This window comes from Strix aluco, chromosome 3 (genome assembly GCF_031877795.1).
Source record: "Strix aluco isolate bStrAlu1 chromosome 3, bStrAlu1.hap1, whole genome shotgun sequence".
In the NCBI taxonomy this organism is placed as follows: domain Eukaryota; kingdom Metazoa; phylum Chordata; class Aves; order Strigiformes; family Strigidae; genus Strix; species Strix aluco.
In genome coordinates, this window is record NC_133933.1 from 49,604,229 (window position 1) to 49,627,208 (window position 22,980).

A 22,980-nucleotide genomic window follows, 5' to 3' on the forward strand; every position below is an offset into this window, starting at 1 on the left:
TTAGAACAGATTAGCTAATTGATTGCAAAAAGAAATATTAGGCTGGAGTTTGATACCCCTTGGGGTGCTGTCCCCTCCTTGCTTTCTTTTTTAGTCCCTTGAGAATATGTTTGTGCAGTGGGAGTGTCTCTGTATTAAACACAATGAACTACTTCTCAAAAGCACATGCAATAAACTGCTCAAAATGAGCTGACTCCTCATCTTGTAGCTCTTCTCAAGCAGTCCATTGCATGTACTTTGGAAGAGCAAGGAATCTAGTGAAGGTTCTAGAGCACAAGTCATATGAGTAGCAGCTGAGGGAAGTGGGGTGGTTTAGCCTAGAGAAAAGGAGGCTGAGGGGAGACCTTATTATGCTCTACAACTATCTGAAAGGAGGTTGTAGAGAGGTGGGTGTCAGTCTCTTTTCCCAAGCAATAAGTGATAGGATGAGAGGAAATTGCCTCAAGTTGCACCAGGGGATGTTTAAATTGGATATTAGGAAAAATTTATTCACTGAAAGGGCTGTCAAGTGTTGGAAGAGGCTACCCAGGGAAGTGGTGGAGTCACCATCTCTGGAGGTATTAAAGATGTGTAGATATGGTGCTTAGGGACACGGTTTAGTGGTGGACTTGGCAGTGTTAGGTTGATGGTTGGACTTCATGATCTTAAAGATCTTTTCCAACCTAAATGATTCTATGATTCTGTTGCTGTGATTAAGGTTTCTTCACACAAAACCTATATACCCCTCTATGTGCTCTTCAAACTTTCAAACTTCAAACTTTGCTCTTCAAACTTCAAACACGTCCCAGGCAGGAAAGGGGCTTAATGCTGGTGAGATTCATGTTTGCAGGTGGTGGGAGACCAGTCCACCTGGAGGTGACAGTCCTAGCAAGAATGTGTGAAACTGGTCCTTGGGATACCACAGGTCCTCTCCTACTTCTCATCATGGCTATGAGGGTGTGTGTCGGAGCATGACTTTGACCTCAGATATTGCTGTAGCTGGTGCACAGTCATCCTTCCCTTCTCTCCACCCTTCTCCATAGGTGAGGAACTGAGGGAGGGCCTGCAGGAAGGATTTGGTTGCACAGCAAGACTGGCTGAGTCAAGCCAGGACTCAAGCAGAGGTTTTACCTGTTTGTATAGCTCACTGCAGGGTATTTTTCTCCCTTTCACACTGAAAATAGCTACATTTTGCTGTGAGACTCTAGTCTTGAATGTGTCTTTAGACTGTTTCTAGAAGGCATCACAGAATTTCCCAAGCAGAGGAATCACTTCTGTCAACAGCACAATAATAGTCACACACATGATTTCTCCTTTTCCCCCCACTCCCACCCCCCGACGAAATTTCTAAAATCTTGTACACTGCACAGAATGCAAACAGACACTGGGTTTAGTTAAAACATACTTCTCTTTATTTGAGACTTCTATCCACAGATAAAAAAGGCAGCTGATACATTACACAGTATACTTTTTTTTTAGTATGCTTATTATTCAGCATGTCTGAGAAAAGGAATGAGTACTGGCTCTAACTTCCCACAACAAACAGTGAAGTTAATGGAATAATAAATTAGTAGTAGTCCACATTATGTATAAAATAAACGTTAACAAATACAAATATGACATGAATGATGACTGATTCAGTTTCCCTTCTCAGGAGTTCAGTGTCTTATTAGAGTGGTTGCATAAGTTGAATTTTTATTAAAATGCAGTGGTGCTCTGAAGCTGTGAAACAGAAAAGCCACACAGGGTTGTTTTTAATTGAATGGGAATGTCTTCAAGAAACCTTGTTAGTGAGAATGAGGGTGCTGTTCTCCTGCCCCTGTGATGGTTGGTCACTATCCTTGTTGAGCCCTTGCTGCTCATGCTTCAGCTGTGGCTGTTCCTGGCTTTAAGGCACTTACAGGGCCCATCAACCATTTACACTGCAGGCCCTACTTATTCAAAGGACAAAACTCCACACACCCCTCAGTGTGTGGGAGAGGGGGTCATGCAACCTGGTCATCATCTCTGGGTGTGTCCTTGTTGTCCTATGTAAATGCTCATTTCTGGAAACTCTCTAGCCAGGCTCTCTGTGGTGTCAATGAACAAGGAGCTTCTACAGGTCTTCAGGAAATAGATTAAGAGATCTATCTTGTCAGTGTGCTTTCTTTTCTGTTTACCTGAATCCATGTGGGTTTCCATGAGTGCTTTCTGACAGCCAGGCTACCATACCCAGCCAGGGTGTCCCAGGGGAGCAAGTCCTGTGCGTGGGCTGAATGTCAGGGTGCCACAGGCTGCTTCCTGTGCTTGTCAGGTTGCCTTGAGCTGGAGAAAGATGCCTTGCTCATCTGTCCAGGGGAGTTTCAGAAAGTGCTAAATCTACTATGGAGAGGTAGGTATTGAACAGGGACTGTCCAGAAAAACCTGGAGAAAGAAACTTGTCAAACAGCAGCAGCAGCAGAGCAGCAAGAGATCTCCATTTGAGACTGGGGATGGGAACAGAGTAGCAGAGTCCGTGTGAGGTGAAGAGCCAAGAGTCTTTACCACAACACAGATGCTGGCCCATATATTACACAGTGAGAAAAGTCAACCATGTTCTGAATTACAGGGTTGTAATTCCACCCTGAGGATCTGATGACTACAGAAACCACCTGAGCTCTGCTCCCCTGATTTGACAACTGTATATTCCTGGATGCAATTATAATTCTGCTATATGTCTCAGCTGCCTGGCACTTCTTTTTCCTCCCTCCTTATGCATTTAACATTGAGGTAGAAGTTTCAACTAGTATTAAAACACACAAAGAAAAGGAACACAATCTTAGTGGGCTAGCAGTCCAATGACCTTCAAAATTTGCAAAAACCTGCACAATGTGGCAATAAAATGAGTGATTGAAGTAGAAGAAAAGTCATTCTAAAAAGTCACAAAAATAGCATAAAAAAGTACAGTACTGAGTTGCAAGATGTTTTCTTCATCTATTGGGTTTAAAAAAAAAAAAATCAGATTTAAAAAAAAAAATTGTCCCTCTGCAACAAATGGCAGAAGAAGAATTTTTTGTGACATCAGAGAGATATTGGTATCCAAGAAAGCACACATGATGAATTCCTAAAGGCATTAACTGTTTTGAACAATGATCTAAATATAGGTCATTTATATTAGTTGGCTTCAGTCGAGCACTGCTTTTATTTCCTATAAAAATACATGTGTAAGTATGTATATATACACATACGTGTCTATTGCAAAAAAATCTTGCATTCCTTCCAAAGTTTATAAGGAAGATCAAAGTAATATAATAGTAGTAATAAACTTTACAAGGAGACTTAAATGACTTATTGTTCATACAATATTTAAATATAAGGAACATAAATCACCAACATAGGTTTTTCTTGTGCTTTACAACCCCTGTAATACTAAAGCCTGTTTATATTAGTACCTAAATGAAGCAAGTTAAACTACTGCTATAGGGGCTGCTGTTAGTTACCTCCACTATACTCAATACCACAGAGTAAATGAGGTCCAAATTTCAGTTGAAAGAACGTGGTTAGCTTGAATTTCATCCTATTGATTTAATTATTGGCAGGAATGTGAAAATACATTCAGTGTAAGAAAGTTGTTAAAGCCAAAGGAAAAAAAGTTATTATTCTTACAGCTATTTTTCAAGAAATACTAGATGTTCCAGCTTTAACACTACATTTTTAAATCAGGGAAAAAAAATCCATGAGTAAGGAAGACAGATACTGTTTACAAGTCTTCAAGAGAACATTTCACTGACATTAAAGGCAACTTTGCAGACTCACTTGAAATGTATCAATTTGTAATCCACACATTTACAGGGGCTGCTCTGCTCGGAAAGCTGTTTCCCAATCTGTGCCAAAACATGTAAGGCAGTGTAGAATACTTCTGATGATAGACCTCCAGGCTCTGTTTCTCCGTAATTGATTTAGTTATTAGTTATGCAGGGAGAGAAGAGATCCCTGAGGCTTGGTAAAACAGTATTCAGTTACTAAAAGCAGCCCTTTGTGAATTAATGTCATCCTACCAGCTCTTTCTGCTCATTATTCCTTCAAGTCTTGTTTTCCTGGACACCAGCTGTCACAGAGGAAGTCTCCAGCCTTTTCTTCTCCTGCCTCCCTGGCTGGCTGAAGTTGCACCAGCACGGTCTGGAGTGTCTCCTTCACCACCTGGATCTCCCTCTGCAGAGACTGTGCAAGCTTTATTAAGGAACAAATCTATAGGTGATTGGCAGTCCCTCTTTTCTTTCCAAGTTATTAAATAAATTCTTGTTCTGCTGCTCACAACAGATGGCCATGGCTATCTAATTGTAGCTTCAAGTTCTTCCAAATTGTTTGGATTAAATATTAATATGTTTCTCGCACTTGCTTTCAAAAAAAATCCAGGCAAACTGAAGTTCTCAAGTAGCATTATTTAGCACTTTAAAAAAGGGAGGGGATGGGGGATACTGCTTGGATACTGTTCTCAGGGGAAGGAAGATGAAGAAATTGTACCATGGAGTCAGCACCACTAGCTATGAGTTCCCTGCTGGATGGAGAGTGGACTTTTAAGCCAGAGATGCAGACCTGGGTGGATCAGGCCCCAGGTGAAGGCAACAGGGCAGTGGGACCAGTCTGAGACATAAGGCAAGTGACCACAGCTTGTGTGGCATTAGGTGGGGTGGGAATTGAGGCAAGTAGCAAAATTAGTTTATAGCAGAGAAAGTGTTTCTGCCTTACTTACCTCCAGAAGGCTTTAATCTTAGCTGAATTATCAGTATAATTATAGCACAGAAAACACACATATAAAGCTATATGAGGCTCCACAGTGAATACTTTGAACAAGTTGAAAAGCAAAGAGATTAGCAGTAACAAGGTCATGCTGTCATGCATTAAAAGGAAAAAGGCCCCCTGAAAAGCATCTAATAATTCAGTAAAAATATTTCATTTGGTTAAGAGAGTTTTCCACATTTTATTTGCTGTTGCCTAGTTCAGGTTTCCTGCAAGGCACTCAGGAAGAAAATGATGGCTAATGGCTCAGCCTTTTAAGAGACCGTCCACTTCCCTCTTTCCCCAGCTCCACAAGGGCAGGGGAGGTGTCAGGTGGTGGTAACAAGAATGAGGGGTGCAGCAAAGAACAGACTGGCAGAGGAAGGTAGGGCATGCATGGAGATAGTGGCAACTGCTGAGATGTGCACAAGCTTTTAAGCATCTGGGCTTCCTGGCAGTACAGCTTTTTGTTCTGATGACTAGTCTCTCCTGGGAATAAGCAGTTTGTACTATCAATACATCGGCCCTTCTGCTGATAATCTTAGGTCAGTGAGACTATTCATTGTTGGATCAAGTGCAAGGACTGGGTGTAGCTCAGTGAGACAATCAACCTTATCTTCTCTTCCCTAGCTTACATTATGTGGAGAGCAAAGCAAGCTTGAGACAAGTCAGAACCTGCTGAACCTCTAAACCAGCAACCAAGTCTATGTGAACAAGCCCTAGGGCCCACCCCATCCACACTGAAGCCTCCTGTACAGGTATGGCTGAAGGGCAAGGACTCCAAAAGGCTAACCCAAACAGGTCAAGGGATAGAGAAATAAGTTCATTTCTAGCAGTAGGCTGTCAAATGATCTCTGAGAGCGCCAGAAACTCACTTCAAGGGAGATGAAACAGGCTGACACTGAAACAACTCAATTTCAAAAATACAACGCACGGGAAGGATAACACACAAGGACAGGCTTATCCTTTACAGAGCTCATCCATTATGAAATGTTGCTTTACTAGACCCTGATGTCAATGCAATATCAAGAAAAAAAAGACACCCTCAGGTTATGTGACTGTAAAAAGTGAGCTGCTACTTTTGAAAAACAGCAACTGGAGAGGACCATGGGAAAGCTATACAAGTCACTGCTATTTCAGGCAGTCACAGTTACACCTCTGAAAAGCCTTTTGACTGCTTTTGACTCTGTCATCAGTTCCTCAGAATTTCATCTTTGTGTATTTACATACATTTACGATGATGCTTTAGTACATTCACCAGGAGTACTCATGCATACTTCTAATGTCTGGACAGCTCTACTAATCTAAAGGGATTCTACCTCTGATTACAAGTAATAGCAGTACACACAAAACTTCGATCCTACGATCTCAAAGCACTGTACAAGGACAAAATAATTATGCTTTGCAACTCCTCTGAAGTAAGAAACATTATTATCCTCTCATAAACAGTCCTGGACTGTCCACCACTCTGAAATTCAATTATGATGCTCTGCTGAAAATCTAACTGGTAAAAGAGAAATTCTTCAGTTTATGAACACTATGAAGCCTCTGAAATTTAATTACTTCTGATGCACAGCTTCTGACTACATGCTGTTATTTGTAATATCCCAAGAAATTACAAAATTATTTTCAGGTAGAGAAAAAAGCAAAATTAAAATGTTTTGCTGCCAGTGGATCAGAAATCTTGAAGGATAGAGGAAAATGAAGGAGATGGGGAAAGAAGCTCTTAGTTAAGACAAAGATGGAGCATCAAGAAAGATGACTACCTCCAGCAAGTTTCAATAACCTAATAAATAATACCACAACAACTGTAGACCAGTAACTGTCAAATGAGCCTTTATGACTAGGCAAAATATATGGTATAAGGTTGAGCATGGAATCTCTCTCTATATACAGAGGTTATGTCTGGATAAACAGCTTCACCCATTTTAAAAATGCAAAAAACTTAGTTTTGCATGGGTCCACAGGCAAATGTGTCCTTTATGCTTAAATTCTCTATCCAGTGCTGTAAATATTGAGCCAGTATCAAAGGCAGGAGCCAAAACAAGTTTCAACTAGGAACATTTTCTGGTCCTGCTCTCTTCCTGTGAAAAACTGACAAAATCTCTCCAATGCAGTAAATTAAAGTACTTGCGAACAGCTTTGCACAAACACAATCCATGTTCTGCAACAATGCTGCAGCTCTAATGTTGTCTTGGTTGAAGCTTTTCACCTGTTTGACTTCCTCTCTTTAAAAAACTGGAGCATCATGACAGAGTCCATGATTTACAAGGAGATAAAAAGCAGATCTAATAACTGTAGACTGACTTAACTTTTTGAAAAAATGGGCCCATCAATGTATCTTCTGTTCTCTCAGCACAGATGTTCATGGAAAGGAGACAAAAAGTAGATATTACAAACCAGTTGCCTTCCTATAGGAAAAGTTAGAAACTAAGAGTATATTGTAATACAGAAGGCCTTGGAAGGAGAGTCAAGGACTACCACAGAGCTGAGGTAAGGGCCTATGGGATTTTGGAGATCTGAAGAGGAAATTAAGTCTTGAAGAACAGAAATAATCAGAAAGGTTTGGATTTCTTTTACCTGGTTAACTACTCTGCTTGTTTCTAACAGCTGAACATTACAGTGGCTGGAGACAGCAGCTCAGCTAGACATCCCACTACATAACCGCATGTGTCTCACCTAACCCCAGGCACCAGTACGCATGGGGCAGGGGCAGTCAGCTGGAAAGTAGCTCTGCAGAAAAGGACCTTCAGGTCATGGTGGACAGCAAGCTGAACGTGAGCCAGCAGTGTGTCCTGGGGCAAAGGTGGCCAACAGCCTCCTGGACTGGATTAAGAAAAGCATTGCCAGCATGTGGAGGGAGCTGATCCTCCTACTCTACTCAGCACTGGTGAGGTCCCATGGGGAGTGCAGGGTCCAGTTGTGGGCTCCACAGCACAAGAAAGATACAGACTTTCTGGAGCAAGTCCAGCACAGGGATGGTTTAATGGACTGGAACATCCATTGTATGAGGAGATGCTGAGAGAGCTGGGACTGTTCAACCTGGAGAAGAGAAGGCACAGGGGGATCTTACCAATGTGTATAAACAGCTGAAGGGTGGGAATGAAAAAGAGGGAGCCAGAATCTTTTCACTAGTGTCCACTGACAGAACAAGAAGCCACAGGCAAAAATTCCAAAGTAGGAAATCAAATCTGAATACAAGAACTTTTTTTTTTTTTTTACTGTGACAGTGATCAAACACTCGAACATGTTACACAGACAGGGTTGTGGAGTCTCCATCCTTGGAGATTTTCAAAACCTGACTGGACATGATCCTGGACAGCCTGCTCTAGGTGACCCTGCTCAAGCAGGTGGTTGGACCAGATGATCTCAAGAGGTCACTTCCAACAAAATGATTCTGTGATTGTGTGTGCCATGTGCCAAAGGACCAGCAAAGAGGCAAGACAATTCAGTGTTTATTTAGAATAACCTGGGTTTTGTCCTCTTAAAGTACACTCTGGAGTGAAAGAAAGACACTGACAAAGTCCCTACTGCTCCTATATGAGCCCTGTGTGGTCTCACAGCAAGAGAGCAAAACAGCCTTTGGAAGTCCATCACTTCCTTCTTACAAAATACAGAAATGCTTGTGGTAGTGAAAGCAGATTAGAAATTTCCCATGTCTCCCCTCCATTACTGTCTCCGTCCTTCACATCCATGAATGTGTTTCTACAAACTAGCCTGATACCCCTCCCATGTAAAAACCAAAATACTCCCCCAAAAAATGACTAAACAAAAAAAAATCCCAACAGAATGATTGCAACATTTTGAAAAATGGATCACTTCAGTGGTCTGGATATCAGCTGTCTCCAAATCACTTGTTCCAGCAGAAAATGGAAGACAAAGAAGCTGCAGCACATGGGAGGAAATACACTGACCCACCTCTATCATGGCACGAACAATACAAATGGAACCATGTTCTCTCAATGTGATGCACACTGGGAAGGGCTCACCCTCCTGTCGTTCAAAATAAAATCAAAAAGGGCACCATTGCCACCTCTCACTCTTGTGGGATCCCAAAATTTCTTACAAGTTCACCCAGGGTGAGATTCCTCAGTGAGGTACAGTCAGAGCTGCTAAATTCTACATTCCTGATTCTGTCGAAAACCTACCCTGGTGTAAAGGAAGGCTTGTACATGAGCCTGCCATATGATATGGATGAAGGGTTAGCAAAGCAACCTGCAGTGCCTAATGAACATTTTAGGCACAAAATTCTATTGTCAAAATAACTGTTTAAAATGCCCATTTTAGGGCAAGGAATGGAAATTGCTTTTATAATAATAGTCCCAGCCAGGTTTTCTTCCAACAAAAGCATTTTACTAGGATGAACTATTACAAGCATTCAAATTGTCTATCAAAATGTAACTGCTAATTAAGAATAAAAATGACTGTGAAATTGCAATATAGGCTCCATTTAATTTTACTGGGAATCCCAGGCCTTTAACTGTCAGGGAAGTAACACCTCTCATCAGCTCTGTAGACACCAGAATGAGTCATCTCCTGTCCTTTGGTTTTTCCAATTAATGATGTGGACTGTTTTCATACACTCGCCAATGATTAACCATAATTGAATGTTTTGTGGGTTTATTTGGTTATACTACATAGATTTTAGCAAATGTGTCATAGTGCTACAGAGGAGCTCTTCCTCCCCCCTCTCCACTGTTTGATGCTTTTTACACGAAAGTACAGTTTAATATTTGCTGTGAAACACTTCAGTAATAAATAAGAATCCCAAGTGGGTCTGTGGCTATGCTCAGGACCAAGAAGTATCACTGGATTTCTCATTTGTTCAGGTCGTGCTGGCAATTATGACAAGCAGCATGGTTGATTTAAGTGTGCTATGCCATCAAAACGTAAAATGAAAAACAATGACATCTGGGATTTTTCTCCTAATACAAACTTAATTATTAATCAAAGCTATGACATACAACACTGGCAAATGGCTCGAGAGCATCATGAATTTATTTTTCTCAGTGGAGTCTTTAAAAATCTTTTAATAATCAGACGACAGGACTAATTTACATCTGTGCAGCCCCCAGTTAGATTTTTGACCTAATACAGTTTATAGCATTCATGTGTAAGGCAGTTTTCTGGGGGATAAGGAGAAGGGCAAAAAATAACCAGCAAACAAGAATTTGAAAAATTTATCCTGCTTTCATTACAGTTCCAGATCTTTAAGCTCCTGCTTTCGGAGTTCTATAGATTTTTAATGAAGACTGCATAATTGTCTAATATTTGGGATAAACTGTTTTATTTAAAGCCAAATAAACTACCATGCAAACAATATATCCATCTACTAATCATAAATTCTTCTACTAAGGCTAATTATTGATACCAATTCCAGTGCTCATTCCTGCAATATAGGCAAGTTACCAATGAGTAAAAGTTTATTTTATAGGCACTGAGCAGTTTTTATTTAAAAAAACAATCTACAGGTCTGCAGCACTGTGGTAGCTATTTTTCTCATTCCTTTTGGAAGTATAGCACAGCGATTACATGTAGCAGATGGTAACATTTTATGCACATTGATCTGGACTACCTCTGAAATAGCAACTGAATGTTAATGAGGGGTAGCTGAATTGCTGAACTGCTTCTCTGTATGTCCCTATGTTTTAAACATGGTTTCTTATTTTGTGACTGATGGTCTTGCTAGGACCAGGATATCACACAGTGTGCATTTCTGTATTTAGATAACATGAGCTGAATTTCACTGATAAGAGGATAGATCTGTATCAGACAACTGTGGTTTAGAATGAGACTATCTACAACTCTTCACAAACTTTCAATGATTAGATTTTATTTTTTCAACCATTCTTGCAGTTTCAACAGCTACATAGAAAATACAAATACTACTATTTTACATACTTGTAGTGTATTTTCTTCAGGAATCAAAAAACCAAATTTTCAGCTTGTTTTCCCTTACCTAGTAAACTATAACTATGATCAGACCTGACTGGTTTGAATATGAACTTAAATCCACTGGAAAGAACCCGTAACTTCAACCCTCAATGTTCTTCTATTAGGGTCAATGAGAAAAGCTCATTTCAGAGCACATATATGTAAGAGAGGAAGGAATTAGATGCTCTGCACACACACACAAGACACACACATCCATATCACTCTGAAAAGAATGATCACAAACAGCATTGGGGAATCACAACTGCAACAAAACTGCAACTAAGCACACATGCTGTAAATGTAATTAAAAGAATATTGCAAACTGCCCTGTGGTAAATACAAGAAAGTAATCATTCTGTACATCAAAATGCTTAGAAAAGAAAGATTTGAAGTAGTAACAAATTAGTGACTGGATTTCTCCCCTCTGATGCACTCCCCTCTAGCACTTTTCCCCCCCATCCCCCTTTAAAATTTATCATTCCGATACCTTTAAAGAAATCAAAGTTTCTATAATAGGAATTTTGCCATGAGCTGGCAATAGATGCCTCATTACCTAAAACACAGTGGTATTTCCACTCCATTTATTATCCTTTCTCTAAACCCTCTCCTGCAGGACTGCCTAGCTCAGCTTAGGAGGAACTGAATCCTTCCTAGCACCATCATCACCTGAACTCACTTTCAGGTGTCTGTAAGGGCTCCTCTGCTAATCTCTCCAACCTGAATTTATTAATCTTTCTTCATTAGCCCATTGCCTGACACCTCTTCTCCGCTAAAACCTAACCAAGTACTCTAACTTCTTTAGCCTCACTGGTTCTTGTTCTCTTTTCCCTTTCTTAGAAGAACAAAATGTCTTTTATGATAAGTTTTTCTATTAAAGTTACAAATGAAACAATATTCTGTGCTCTTAAATTCTGAAAAATGTCTACAGATGTAGGCCCAATGAATGCCTCATAAAAGTTAAGCAATCTTCAATCAGACACTAAATGACAGATGAAGAACAGAAAGAGATAAGGGTGCTTTATAAGACATCATCTCATCTGGTTACTTGCACTGGAGTTTTAGAGGCAGATTAAATTGCATAGGATGCCACATGATGCATCTGGTGGCCATTTTTTTAAAAGGAAAAAAAACCCAAACTACATGTGACAATATACACGGTCTGAGTCAATAATGTAGCATTCAATTTAGCTAAATCATGTTGGGAAATGCAGGTGCATGGATGCTTGTATCCATGCAGCTTTTTGGTGCACTGGATATTTACTTAGATGAGCATTACAAACAAAAGGATTTTAACAGTAGAACAAAGGCTTTTCAGTGCCTAATCTCAATTTACAAAGAACTAACTTCTGTATAAATCAGTTAAAGCTGGACCAGACCACAGTGAAAATGCACTGTAGGAAAACTTGTTACAACAAAAACGCCCATTTCATCAAGACAATCAATTCTTCCCTTCTTAATGTATTTAATCTGCATTAAGAACTAGTTCCATATGAATCTGAAAGGCAAGTATTTCACATATATACTTACATAGATTGATACATAACTATAGCTATATCAAAAAGGATATGAATAACTCCTTCATCAACTCTGCAGGCGGAAGTTTGCAATTGATCTTCCAGATGCACCAATTTCTCACTTATTGCTTCACATTTTTCTCCCAACTCTGCAGAAAATATGAAGAACTCCTACAGGAAGTTGAAAAAGAAAAGAAAGCATGTTTGCTGCTGAATGCACTTTTCTACATCAAATTTGCATCAAATTAAGGGGAAAATAAAATATTAATAAGGGGATATGATACTTTGCTGTGCTAAGACATTGCCTGAAAACAAATTCCCATTAGAGAGAGACAAAAAGTTGTTACTATATAATAAATTGGTGATTTATATGAAATGGAATGAGTTTGTGGTCTTAGTCTATTTCCCAGCAGAAAAAAGTCATGATCTCACTTTCAGCAGAGGATTAAAGGGGTGTGAAGACTGAACTGCTCTCCCTCTTCACCGTTGTCTCACTACAGCAGGGGAGGGAAATCTCACGCTGACTACACCATTGACATTCCTAAACTGTAAGTTGTTCATGTAACTATGATTTACACTCTTAGGCCATTTAAAAATTCCAAGCAGCATCACTTTTGGTATCTCCTATAAACATAAAATATACTTTTTTGAGGAGAAATCTGGCTAGAATACTTAGGTACTTTTCTCAACTGATTAGAGAAAATGCATCAAAGTCTTGGAGATTACAAAATGAAACTACACTTTTTTACTGTGTTATCATGAAACAAGATTAAATTCTCAAAAATAATGCTTTTCTATTTAGGACTTACTTACACAGAAAAACACTTTTTCTATTTTAAACTGAGTATTCTAAAGCAGTTGCAAACCCTTCCCGTAAGTTTGTCTGTTTTCAGATATACTGCACAACGGTAATTTATATCTTTTACAATTTATATTGAGTACTTCTTTGAGAAACAACCCAAATAATCAGTGAATACAAGAGAGGGAGGGAGGAGAAAAAAAAAAAAATCAACCAATTTGTGCAGCACTGAGACAAGCCTCTCCTCTCCCTCCCAAGGCATCATAGTGCTGTCTACAGTGAATGACAGGGGTTATCTGTAAGGAAAATACTATGGTGCCAAGGTGAAGTTCCGCTCAAGCCGTGTTGAAAAAACTGGAGTCATTTATCAGCTGGAATCCAGAAAACTAGATTTTCTCTAGACCTAGTCTATGCACTCGTCCATAAAGCCAGATGCACATGTGGCCATATACAATCATCAGAAAGTTTTTCTCCTTTAAAAAAGTACTTGGAGTCCTTTGCACTGATCTGTTGTTACAAGAGCAGCCATCAGCAGTTGTTTAAGAGAAATCAAGCCTTCAATCAAAGGCCTTCCAAAGAAATCATGCTAACACTTGTTGGAATACTGCCCACTGTGAAACAATCTGATTTTTGGTTAACACATTTGCCAGACCTCAGTTCTGTGCTATCCTTACACTATATGTGACACAGTGCATACACAGAGTCAAATGTCAGAAGAGCTCTGCTTGCTGGCACATCCTCTGCTACAGCACAGAGCTTTGACCTTTCTGCTTTCCTTTGTCTTCTGCCAGACATGGCTATCCAGCAGATCGCACGGGTATGCGACCAGCTGCAGCTCGAATCCTGGACGAGCGAGCTGGTGTTGAGAGGTTATGTTGCAAACACCCGCAGCTTAGACACTGTACTGGGGCTGGCTGAGCCGAAATTGGTTTTCCCCTATAGCAGCCCTCATGGGCTGTGTTTTATGTTGGGAGCTGGCAGGGTGTTGATAGCACACTGGTGTTGTGGCTACTGCTGAGTAGTGCTTACACAGCACCAAGGCTCTTTCTGACATTTCCCCCCCACAGTGGGACGGGGTGGGCAAGATCTTGGGAGGGGACACAACCAGGACAGCTGACCCGAACTGACCAAAGGGATATTCCAGACCATATGACGTCTGCTCAGTATAAAGCTGGGAGAAAGGAGGAAGGGGGTGGGGTCACCCTTGGTCCTCCGAGACAACCACTACGCGTATCGGAGCCCTGCTTCCTGAGAAGGCCCGACATCGCCTGTTCATGGGAAGTAGAGAATAAATCCATTTTCTTTTTTTTGCTTCTGCGCGCAGACCTTTGCTTCACTTTGCATATATTAAAACTGCTTTTGTTTTACCCACAAGGGTTGTTTTTTTTTCCTATCTTGTTTTCTTTCCCCTCTTTGCCCTGTTGAGAAAAAAAAGGGGAAAGGGGGGGGGGAGTGATAGAGCGACTTGGTGAGTACCTGGCATTTAGCCAAGGTCAAACCACCACAGACACAGAGAAGCACCACGTGAGAACCAGCTGGCTGAGTCCCTGGCTCTGTGCAGGAGACCTGAGCAGCCATCTTCAGAGTCGTAACCAAACATCAGAATCTACAGCAACACTCCAGAGAATTTATAGATGTAAAAATGACCCATTGTTTTTAAAATGAAAACGGGAGAAGGTACACATTCTCCCTATGGCAACTAGGAATGTCCTCTTCTCAAGAGCAGGGACAGAAGATGAGGAACAAGTCTTCCATCCAGCTGCTAAATCATTATTCTGTACACCAGCAGGACTCCATATGCTGTTAGGGAGTGGGATAACCCAGGCAATTTATATCAATAGAAAGCTTTTAGGGAATCATTCTGTGACACGCATACAAGAACAGATGATAGTTGTCTAACAGAACTTAGGTCTCAGGCTAGAAGAGTCAGTAAATTGCAAAAACCTAGTACTCTGAAAGCACATCTAAAATTGAGACCATCTAGAGAAAGCTCCACCTCTGAAAACTGATTTTTCTTTTAACAGCTAATTACACATAAGAAAATCAGGTGTTCACATAACTATTGCCTCAAACACAAGAAAAACAAGACAAAAACCACTCAGTGCTATACAATCATTGAACAGTTAATTTAGGAAGAACAGCTTTTAATTCATATACAAACCCCTAAGCATTGCTCTGACAGACAAAAAACAAGTGAAATTTTCAAACCAGACTCTTTCTACAGACTGTGTATTTCAATAAAATGAATTAGCCCTGTACAGATCCTGAAGGACTGGTATCTTATAGTGACACATAAAAAGCAGATTCTTGCTCTTATAACATCAAGATATTGAATACTTTAGTTTGATCCAGTCACTGCTTTTATCAAGAACTATTACTATATGAAATTTTGGATCACGTTCATGTGTCAAAAAGGATAACACTTCTAGTCCTGATTTGAAATCATCAGTTACTACAGACAGCAAATAAAAAAAAGTACATGTTACAGTACACTCCCAAATACCTATGCCATTAAATATATTTAAATATAAAAAGCATTATAAAGATACGCATTACAGTAGGGTATACCCTTTCTTTTTTAGGGTACTGTTGATGACAGGAATGTTTATCCAGATAATCGGTCAGTCAGCACTAATATCAGTTGCTGTAAGAGAAGATCCATTTCCTCCACTTTAAAACTGCCCTCACATTTCCTGTCTCATATATGCATATACAAGGAGTTCACTGGGCAGCTAATCTAAATGATAAGCAGAGTGCCTGGATTTGTCTAGCCCTGCTGTGAAGATTCACAGGGGAAAATTTTTCCCTATTCACTATGTCAGTGAATGTACAGGGTAAAACGGGCCTTTTAGACCTACCCCCTTACTGAACTTCAGATGGGTTGAAAGATACTGGAGACAAGCTTTAGATACCTGATTGGCGAAACATGCTCCAAGTTGCAAGTGTGGCTTAGCACAGATCCTGAAAACCTGAGATAAAATATAACTATAGCCTGAAATCCACAGTAGCGATGCAGCTGGATGACTACACTTACTGGTGTACTGCTACATAATCTGATTTCACGTTTGACATATTCTTTTCCCTTTTAAAATAAAACTTTACAGCCAAGTAAAGAAAGGTCCCAGGAAGGATGGAAGGAAGGAACCCAGCAAACAAGCCCCCAAGACCCTAGCACTTAGGTGAATACTCATTCTGCAGCGAAGGTATCTCACAGTGCTTTGCATCAGTACTAACCTGTATTTCGGGGTTCTAAGCTTTGGCTAGTAGCTTCTACTCTGCTACAAATGCAGACAAGGATTTTATCATGTATTGGTCTCGTACAAATGCTTAGAAATGAGACACTATCGTTTTTAACTCGCTGGTTTGAATTCCTTTGTCAACTGAGTACTTAGAGTCTCACTTAAGGTAAAATGTCCATTCTATCTCATGTGAAAAAAATAGTGTATTCTTTCTGAATGATCACATTTTGAGTACATAATGAATTGTCTAAAAATGTAACAAAAATCCTGTTTACTTTGGAAATTAAGATAAATGAAGAATGAGTACCAGGAAAATGTGCTCAATGCAAAATTTTTACAGCAATACAGGAAGGCAGGGAAATCTGAGTAAGTAAAAATTGGATCAAACTTGTTTAAGATCTTTAAACACCTGAAACCCATTTAATCATAACTATATGGCTATGGTTGCAGTGCAGTGTAACTAAAATAGCTCCATAAGGTAGAGGTTATATTCTATTAATTTTAAACTCCTTATAGGTATTTTGCAGTTAATTCTTCTTTAATACAGCAATAATAGTGTATAGCTAAACTATTTTTGTGCCTACATGACACAGCTGACTTTTTAGTTGAGATGAGAAGTTCCTCCATAGTTTAGACAAGCATCATCTCTCAGGAACTTACTTGCAGGCATCACATAAAAATGCAGTAGGATCATCATATAAATTATGGTTTTCCAGAACATATATATATGATCTTTCTTATTTCAGATTGGAAAGATGTGGTTGTGCAGAGAACTCTAACTTTAGTTTAACATCAACAAGAGTTATAAATGAAATGGAAAAAAAATATATAGTACTCCCAAAAATATACAAGAATAATTCTAAATATTCAACCAATTCCACAGCTTCTGCCCCTAGGCCCTCAATTTGAAAAAAGTTTGATAACACAGAGAAGTAGATAGGAAAGATTTCTCTCAGTACCTTTCATGCCTAGTAATGTCACTGGTAACATTTTTATTTGACATTTGTCTATGTAGGCAGGGAAACCGCTGTCAGTGACACACAAACTATTCAGAAGAGCTCCTGGTTGGAAAGCGGCACTTTACACTGATCAACAACATTTCTGAGAGGAGAGCGGACTCTGCCTCCAGCTCAACATATTAATAAAATACAACTCATCCATGCTTGTAGGTTATGTCAATGCTACAAGCTATTGTAAGTCTTAAGACTACTTTGGTTATTTTTGCACTAACAGCACTTTTAGGAAGCAGCTAGGAGAGACTGAAGGAGTCAGGAAAGAGCTGAGATGCAATACTGCTTTACGGATTTTTCTGTGAACAGGGGATGTAGCAGGTTGGGATTTATTCCCCCCCCCCCCCCCCCCCCAATCCTTAAACAGGTGAAAACAGCATAATGATTTGTTATTTTTTAAGGTGAAATTCTTCTGCCTTCTCATGCAAAGTAGAAATTCTCATTCTCTCCCAGAGATGTGAGAGTCTGGTGCAAGAAACAGGAAGAACAGACGATGTTCCAGCTGATGCACAGCTAGAGCATCAGCATATTGAATTAAGAGCAGAGGGAATGGCTTCCACTTTAGTCTTCTGCATTTCTTTTTACCCTTTTACAAGTTATTTTAGTCACCTATGAGCAACAGCTCCTCAACAGCATTACTCAAGGAAAATGTTTGATCAGCTTTTCCAGTGCAAACACCTTCCATGCTGTCTTGGATCTAGTTCAGCAGTTTTATATAAAGAATTGGTATTGTAGTGGCTAGATTAATCTAACTCTATTAGGGATTAGAGTCTCTAACAGAGTCTTTGGTGGTTGTGCTGAGAAGCAGGATTCCCAGACATATCCTTAAAATTAATTCTTCCTACAGAGGAACTTTTGTAAAAAGGCATTGCTTTACTTCCAACTAGCAATATCATAACCCTGATAAAAGCTTTAGAAGACCTTCTGTAGAACATCAAAGCCAGATTTCTTTCACCTGTACTAAATCCCCTCTTTCCTATAATAGTTAAAATCATTCAAAATAACATAAGTAACAACTGTGAAAAGTTGCCCTCGCAGACAGATACTTGACATTATGGCACCAGGTTTAGAACCGTGACTTGTTGGCAGAAGTGCTGCACGCTTACCCTCACCCCTTGCAGAAGTTAATGGAAATTGTGAGCACTTGAAACTCCAGCACATCAGGCCAGGGCATCTCTTAAATCATTTCTAGAAACAAAATGCAATGATCCATATGTTTGTCCTCCTTGAGCAGATGCTTCAGTCACATGCAGGCTAAGCGCACATGCCCTCAAATAATGAGCTACATGGCCACAAAGTGTCCAAAGTGCAGGTGGAGGAAGCCTTTGTCCCTGCTCTGTGTCCCAGATTTCCTGCCCTGTGTGCACTGTCCTGGCCAGGTGCTGTAGATGAGGAAGGCAAAGTGGCCACTGAGAGAGAACAGGCCTAATGTCTCACTCTGAAAATAATGCATGTTACTCATGACCAACACCATCCTAGCATCATGGCCAGGCTGACCAGGAAGCAACCAGGGACCACCAAAGCCCACTCTGTCACTTGGCAGTGCAATCAAGCCCACTGTGACTGTCCTTGGCTGGTGTCTGTCTACACAGTTCTCAGCAGCTGAGAGGGATTTTGAGGGTAGAGCCTGCTCCAGGGCTAAACTGCCCTTGCAGTGAGCAAGTTTTCCTACTGCAAACTTCCCTTGCTACAAACCAAGATAGTTACATTTCATTTTACCCTTATATAGCACACAATGATAACTAACAGTTGTCATCTTTATCATTATTTTTTATGTGATTAAAGACTTTGACTTTCAACCAGACCAGGATTTCTAAACTTTTTATTTCTATTCCTTTCCTTCTTTTCTTCAGTGTGTTCCTGTCTTCTACAGAGCGAGGTGCCCAGACCAGTGCTGTAGACCTCTGGAGGCTTTGACATTCTCAGCTAAGCACAGTAATTATTTCTGTCTTACAACTGACATTCCCATTAATGAGGCTGCAAATGACATTTGCCCTTTCTTGCAACAGGATGAAGGTAATGAATCCCACTCTATTTGCAGTCCACTATAACCCTAGATTCTCCTTCTGCAGTATTGTCATCTTAGCTGCTATTTACCATCTGTATACATAAAGCCGACTTTTTTTCTTCCTCAAATGTAATTTGCACCTGTCTTTTAATATATCCCATCTTATTGATTTCAGGCTATTCTTTCAATCTATCAAGAGCATTTGGAATTCTAATCCTAATTGAAATTATGTTGACTGGCACATAAGCTCCTGGCCTACCTCCTTTTTAAAGGCAAATACCAAGTCTGCCTTTTACTGATCCGCTGGGACTTCAGTCTTCCTCTAGGAGTTTTCAGAGAAGCTTGTTAATGGTTTGGAGATTGTTTTTCTTGGCTCCTATGCACTCAGAAGAAACTTCATCAGTCTAGCCTGACTTGAGCACATCTTACTTGCTTTAGGATCCTTTACCGTGTTCGTCTCTTTGCTACCTTGTAGTGAATACTAAGAGCATTACTAGACATAGCTTATCATTTTCATAAAGACCAAAAGCAAAGAAAATAAGGAAGAAAAGTTATTTCTGCCCTCTGCTCTCATTTCATTATTTTCTCATTCACCTTTCTTATTAGAAGACACACATGGTTGTTTTCACCTATCCTTTACATACAGCTTATCCCTGAACTCCCCAGCCATTTCGCATGTCTTCTGTTTACAGTAGCTCAGTGTGTTCAGTGGTCTTTCTGGTTCACCCCTACACTATGCAGTACCATTTTAGGCTCATCCTTATGAACATTTTTGTCCTTTCCTTTTCAAAATTCTTTTGGGCCACTGAAGAGTTGCTGACATAAATATGTAGTCTGTTACTGTGTTTGCACCAAAAGAAGATGGTGCTGTTACTATAAACATGATGTCTTCTGGAGGGCACCAAAGATCATCTGCTGATTCCTCCTCCTACAGAGTTTGTCCCACAGAAACTCACCTGTTGCTCTCCTGATTTTGTTTAGGCGAGTTTGCCTTTCATGGAGGTAGCTAATCCATCTTTTCTCAGAAGAGGGATTTCCCAATTACTTTTGCCCTTATCACCTTCCACTTACAGACTGCTAGCTTGTTCCATCAGCCTGTTTATGTATATTTAGGAGACTGCAGCACTACAACATGCTCCTCAGTTTCTCATATGCAACAATTCAGGCATAAAGCTTTCCAGACAGCTGTTTTGCAACTGTGACCTACCTCCTCCCCACCATCACACACTTTTCCCACATTCTGTTTGCTTGCACTGATCCCCTTCCCTCCTCTGCAGGGATACAACAACACATGGGAGTGTTAAATGACTCATCGGTATTACAGCCCGATGTTGGCAATTCTTCCCCTCATGTACCTTCCATTACAGCTATGGAGGAGTGCCTTTGGAAAAGCATCTATGCAGGAATAGAGCTCTCCACTGCCTTCCAGCATCCTGCTGGGGTCTGGGTGACAGCAGTCTTCTCATTCTCATCTCTAGTAGACTAAAGATCTTCCCCAAGTGCAGACTTCCTAAAATCAGTGCACACTACTGCACTGGCTCATTTGAAGTGGGACAATGCCAGTTCCTGCTGGGGGAGGATGAGGCTATTTACTGACTTACCAATAAAAATTCTCAGTGGGCCAGGACTTGGAAAAGAAACAAAAGCACCAAACTGCTTACTAGTGTCCACTCACTGCTGTACTAGGAGTCAGCATGGCTGGGTATCATTTATAGGTGGTTCCTAGCACTGTTTGCTCCCACCTCTGCTCCCAAATCACTAAAATGCAACAATCTGGAATGACTAACAGAGTGCTCTCCTGCAGGCAGTAACGAGACTGACAAGAGTGGATTAGGGGACCAGAGTGTCAAAGGAACATTTAGGCAAAGCCTTGACATGGTACAGGGTGCTGACAGTTTCACAGAGCCTTTATAGAGCTGTCTACAAGTCAACATCAATCCAGCTGTGGCAGTGTGGTAGAGCCCAGCTTTCTAGCAAGTTTCCATTTCCTTTATTTGCATCATTGCTCTCTATTCTCTTTATGCACTTATTTTTCCTCAAAACTTCAAAAGGTTTGTAAAGTACCTCTGCTTGTGAGGACTCCAGGGTATTATGCTCTCAGCGAACACTTCTACAATGGCAGCCCTCTATGCCTGTGAGCTCTGGTGCATTTGTAAACCCAGCACACAGATCACACACGTGTGCTGAGCACATCTCCTGTTAAGCAAAACAACTTCTTCAGTCAAGGGCTGGGCTGTACTACAGCTTTCAGTGCAGGCCACTGCTGGACACAAGCATGCAGCTGTACTCTCATTTGCATTGGTCCAGACCATATGCAATTTTTAGTTTCCAGCAAATATTCTGCTGTCTGGGCAGCTCTCACTACCAACGTGCCCTCAGTATTTTGCCCTGCTGGCAGTAGGGCTTTTTTCTACCTTTATCCCATGGGACTACCTGCCCCTATTTCATGTCATCTGTGGACACAAGCACCTGAACAGTTTTGCTTTAATTGACAGCAAAGGTCACTGATAAGAGAAAGGCTATTTGCATTTTATGCAAAGTTCACCTTCATTCTCAAGGCTTCCTGTTTTTATTTATGCTGAACTCACACACAGCCAAGCAGTCTATCCTAGGCATGCTCTCATGTCATAGTCTCCTTATACACAAGGTCAAGAATCTGAGTTTGGTCTTGCAGTTAGATTATCCTTCCTGGAGCATTCTAGCTGCTCCGCAGTCTTTGGACTCACTGGTGGGAATCCAAAGAAATGCATCATCTGAATAGTTATCCCAAACTGCAACTTTATTTATTTATTTAATATTTGCTTGGCTGAGCACTTGTCACTTGTACTTGACATGTGGCATGTGTGCTATTATTGAAGGTGAACTGGGGGTTACTTACTCCTGTAATTAATTTGCTGGCTAGACACAATGCTTGGATATTACATTTCCTTAATACGTAAGTTGCAGCCCAAGGCATACCAATATAAAAATGGACCAGACTGAATCAGTACAGTTCTTAGAACTAGTATAATTCCCCTTACACATATATTACCTAAACTCTTAGTTTGTGTGTATGTAGATTCTCATCACTTACTCTCCTAGGAAATGCCTATCATGTTGCTCAGTTATCCTAGACTTTCTTATAGACTAGGATCTGTATTATTTTACACATTATTTTTGAAAACAGTGTAAAATGTCAAACATCCAGTATTTTTATTCAGATGAAATTCCTCTTACCCTGTATTCTGCTGCAGTATGCTTTTATACTCCGAAAGTAAACTCAAAGGTATTTTTAGTGGTACACAAGGAAACAAGTAAAGCATCGTGATTTTGTTCTCTTCCTAAGCATCATTACAGTGCTACAGTGAGGCTAAATATTATTGGTCCTACTGTTCCCCAACATATTCATCCTGTTGCTGCTATACAGTTTGTGCTAGTATGCACTAGCACAGGATCTAACTATAAACTCCCCGAAGTACACAGCCATTTTGCCATTATCTTCAATGGAAGAAAAAGAACGGGCCCACTCTAGTTGTGCCTATGTGGCTTTTCTAAGTGCTCACACACTCTCTAGCAATTTTTACCCAAAGGTAATACTATAAAAACAAGCGTCATTAGTTCTAACTGAGACCCAGAAAAGTCTGTATAATATCACCACTTTATACCACCTAGAAAACACTTACCTCAGATAAATGACCCTCTGCTCCAAATGAAATGTCTTCCATAACCTGTTAGAGATAAATTATTAAGTATACGGTAGATACATGCTATATAAACAGTA

General features: G+C 40.3%; 1 protein-coding gene across 1 annotated transcript in view; it reads right to left on the reverse strand.

Moving 5' to 3' along the window:
* Positions 1-1,368: 1,368 nt before the first annotated feature.
* The window catches only part of DISC1 (DISC1 scaffold protein), a 208,152-nt gene continuing 186,540 nt past the window's right edge, over positions 1,369-22,980 (reverse strand). Inside the window, exons 12-14 of the mRNA XM_074818475.1 lie at positions 22,883-22,927; positions 12,225-12,335; positions 1,369-4,167 (exon numbers count right to left, since the gene is read on the reverse strand). Coding sequence (XP_074674576.1) covers positions 4,012-4,167; positions 12,225-12,335; positions 22,883-22,927 — 312 coding nt within the window. The 3' untranslated portion in view covers positions 1,369-4,011. The remainder of the gene's footprint in view (positions 4,168-12,224; positions 12,336-22,882; positions 22,928-22,980) is intronic.